Source organism: Arachis hypogaea, chromosome 12 (genome assembly GCF_003086295.3).
Source record: "Arachis hypogaea cultivar Tifrunner chromosome 12, arahy.Tifrunner.gnm2.J5K5, whole genome shotgun sequence".
Lineage (NCBI taxonomy): Eukaryota > Viridiplantae > Streptophyta > Magnoliopsida > Fabales > Fabaceae > Arachis > Arachis hypogaea.
Window position 1 is genome coordinate 99,713,668 of NC_092047.1, and position 3,101 is coordinate 99,716,768.

General features: G+C 37.8%; 1 protein-coding gene across 1 annotated transcript; it reads right to left on the bottom strand.

The window, feature by feature from the left end:
* Positions 1-411: 411 nt before the first annotated feature.
* LOC112727852 (small nuclear ribonucleoprotein SmD3b) lies at positions 412-3,101 on the bottom strand. The gene is made up of 5 exons (XM_025777774.2): positions 1,706-3,101; positions 1,479-1,531; positions 1,304-1,370; positions 1,170-1,226; positions 412-712 (listed from the first exon to the last, which is right to left on the bottom strand). Exons 1-5 carry the CDS (start codon positions 1,862-1,864, stop codon positions 653-655), a joined length of 396 nt encoding a protein of 131 aa, XP_025633559.1. The 5' UTR covers positions 1,865-3,101; the 3' UTR covers positions 412-652.

Consider the following 3,101-nt stretch of genomic DNA (forward strand, 5'->3'; position numbering starts at 1 on the left):
GACAAAGACAAGCTCGCTCACTACTTGGATGCGGAGGCTGTGTTTGGGAGCCAACAATACCATGAAATGAGACGACTAAAAATGGTGCAAGGAGAGGCAAGGGAAATAGTATAAGGATGGATGCCACCCTCTGTTTCGTTATGCAAGAAAGGATTGAACTTTGGAGGGTAAAAAGAAGTTGAGTTTTGAGTGGCAAGGGAAGAACACCATCACCGACCATCCAATGCCATTTAAATCCCTTTCTCTATAAGGCTTCCAAGACCAAACACACTTTAATTGCATTGGGTCATCCGCTTCCTGGTCATTCCCCCTTCACCGTCCTACCAAGCATAGACACCGGAAAAATTTGAGGCTTCAAAGACACACATTGTTCCCGATTCACATATCAGATGGCATGAAAAGACTTGGTGCTGAACAGGGTAAAGAGCAAACCATTTTATAGATTCTATTTAGAGCACACTAGTAACAGGCATCTAACAGAAAGTTTCAATATTTAACATAATATAAAATTATCCTAGAAGGAAAAATTGTTAGGAATACATTCTTCAGAGGTAATTTCTATTGGAGTTTCTCTCATAACATGAGTCTTCAACAACAAGCTTAAACATCACATCCAACAGCCAGGGCAAATGAGAGACTATACGAATGGCAATCACCTGCGGACAGGTGGTACACCCCTTCCAGGTGCAGCTCCACGGCCAGCAGCCTGAGCCTACATAAGCAACAATTTTCAGTTACACCGCATGTATTAAATCAACAAGCCCTTCAACTACAACAATTTAGAATAAATAACTGAATACAATAGAATGTGATAGAAATATATGGGGTGAAATAAAACAAAAATACAGAATGTAATAGATTCTCCATTCCATTGTTAGAATATCACAAGATAAAGTATGGAGAAATCCCATTGCCATACAATGGGAAAGGGTGGACCAAGAATGTATCTAAATTATATGGTCTCACCTTCCATTCGATTCCATTAAAATTGGAGGGAAGATAAAAAGGATTGTATTCAATATCATTCTATCCTATCCTATCCTAATTTTAAAATATACAAACAATGAGACCTAACACCATTCACCCCATTCCATTTTAATCCCATAACTTTCCCTCTATCCAAAACATAGCAAGAGAGTGAGATCTATAAAAAGGAAAAGGAAAAATACCTTTGCTCGCATTGCAACTGCTCGGCCTCTACCAACACCCAGAGATGCACCCTTGCCCTACATGAGATTCAAAGGTGTAAAATGCCAATAACAACAAACAAAGTATTCAATCAAAAAGCAAAAATAAAATGTACCTTAATTCTTGCATCCAAGCGCTTAAACATAGGAGCATTTTTAAGCATGTCTGGTATGACCATAAACCTGCCCCCAAAAAAATCTCATCAATTGCCTTAGTTCAAAAAATAGAATTAACATATCATTCAAACACGCAGCAACATATAGTAGATTCAATCCATCCAATATCCATACCTAACTTTGCTTCCTCGAATAAACACATGCTCAAGTTGCGATGTCCTTCCATCCTGAAGCAGGTCAAAGAAAACATCAGTCAAAAATTCAGCAACAACTCACATTACGAAGCACATTTTATGCAAAATATTTGCAATAACATTAAAAATCTCTTCAAATAAGTTAGTAACGGAGCATAAGATTATTGATTCGAAAAAAAATAGCGAAGTTGGGGGAAAAATGTGAACCTTCGCAGTGTAAGTGATACTCTCGAGTTGGCAGTTCCAGTTGTCCTCACACTCAATCATGCTGCCACGGTAGAGTTCTCCGCTTTTGAGCTCAACGGTGACAACGTGACCCGAAGCCTCGTGAAGAAGCTTCACTGGAATTCCCAAGCTTCTACTCATCTTCTTCTTCTTCTCTCTCTTTCAACGAAAAACCCTAGGTAATGTACTTGATGACCCTGTGCACAATAATTATAAACAACTACGCAAATTCAAAATATACAAAGAGGAGAAGGCGGCGAGAGGAGGAGGCGAAGCGGCAGTGAGCGGGGCTTCGCGGTGACAGTGAGAAGCGAGAAGAATTGAAGAATTGAAGAATGAAGACGAAGAGAGTAGAGAGAAATTCAGCCAGTTAGGGTTTCGGGTTTCCTTTTGGGTTTTAGGGATTTTGTTTTGACCCAAAACGAAGCGCTCGTCCCGATGCAAAATACATTGTTTTTTTTTTTTTTGTCATGATATATTGGGTTGAACCATCTTGTTTCAATTGTTCTGGTAATCAACCGAATTGGGCTCAGGTTCTTATCAAATTGGTTTGACCATCAGCTCCGGTCCAATTTCTAGAGCTATTTATATTAACTTAACGTAACAACTTACAAGTTAATCATGACCAAAAATAAGTAACAAGTTAACCAAAAATAACCTAGGATCACAAAAAAAAACATAACAAGTTAAACAATTATCTGACTCCAAAAAAGAAATATTAATAATGAGTAATATATAATTATAATCAACTGAAGTGATGAACGAAATCCAAATTCCAATTCGACTTGTTTAATATACGAGTTTAAGTTTAGGTTCACATTCAACTTTTTAGACTCATAAATAAACTTATCGAGTTATTAACGAACTCAGTTCGAGTTCGTTCATGAATCAACCTGAGTTACTCTTGGTATGAAGAAGCAGAACAACCAAAATTTGGGGTCAAACAATCAAAAAAGTTCCTCACGTGGGTGGTTTCATTTGCAACAATAGAACTTCTTAAAAACAACAAATTTCATAAATCCTCTTAGCAGTTAGCACCAACAGGCAACAAGGAAAATAGTGAAATAGATAAGATAAAATAAAATTTTCATAAAATGTTGGTGCAGACGTGCAGTGGGCCAACTGCAGCTAATTAAAACTCATGTTGAGGAGTGAGGACCACTGAATCTAATAGCCCTAAGCAACTCAAGAGTCACATTCTAATCAACCGATGCAATGATCCTTCAACAATTGCTGTGTTTGATTGGGAACTCACGCATTAACAATTTGTTGGCTCCTGAAGGAAACAACATGTTTTGATTTGCAAAGTTCCAAGTTGCAATTGATGCCTTCGTCTCTGCCTTTGGAAGTTTTTTCACATTTCGGGCACTGAAATATC

Coding starts and splice junctions, on each gene's coding strand:
- LOC112727852 (XM_025777774.2), bottom strand. CDS start 1,864: ATGAGTAGAAGCTTGGGAATTCCAGTGAAGCTTCTTCACGAGGCTTCG. Junction 1,371..1,478: donor ATTCGAGGAAGCAAAGTTAG/GTATGGATATTG, acceptor TTTTGGGGGCAG/GTTTATGGTCATACCAGACA. Junction 1,227..1,303: donor GCTTGGATGCAAGAATTAAG/GTACATTTTATT, acceptor AATCTCATGTAG/GGCAAGGGTGCATCTCTGGG.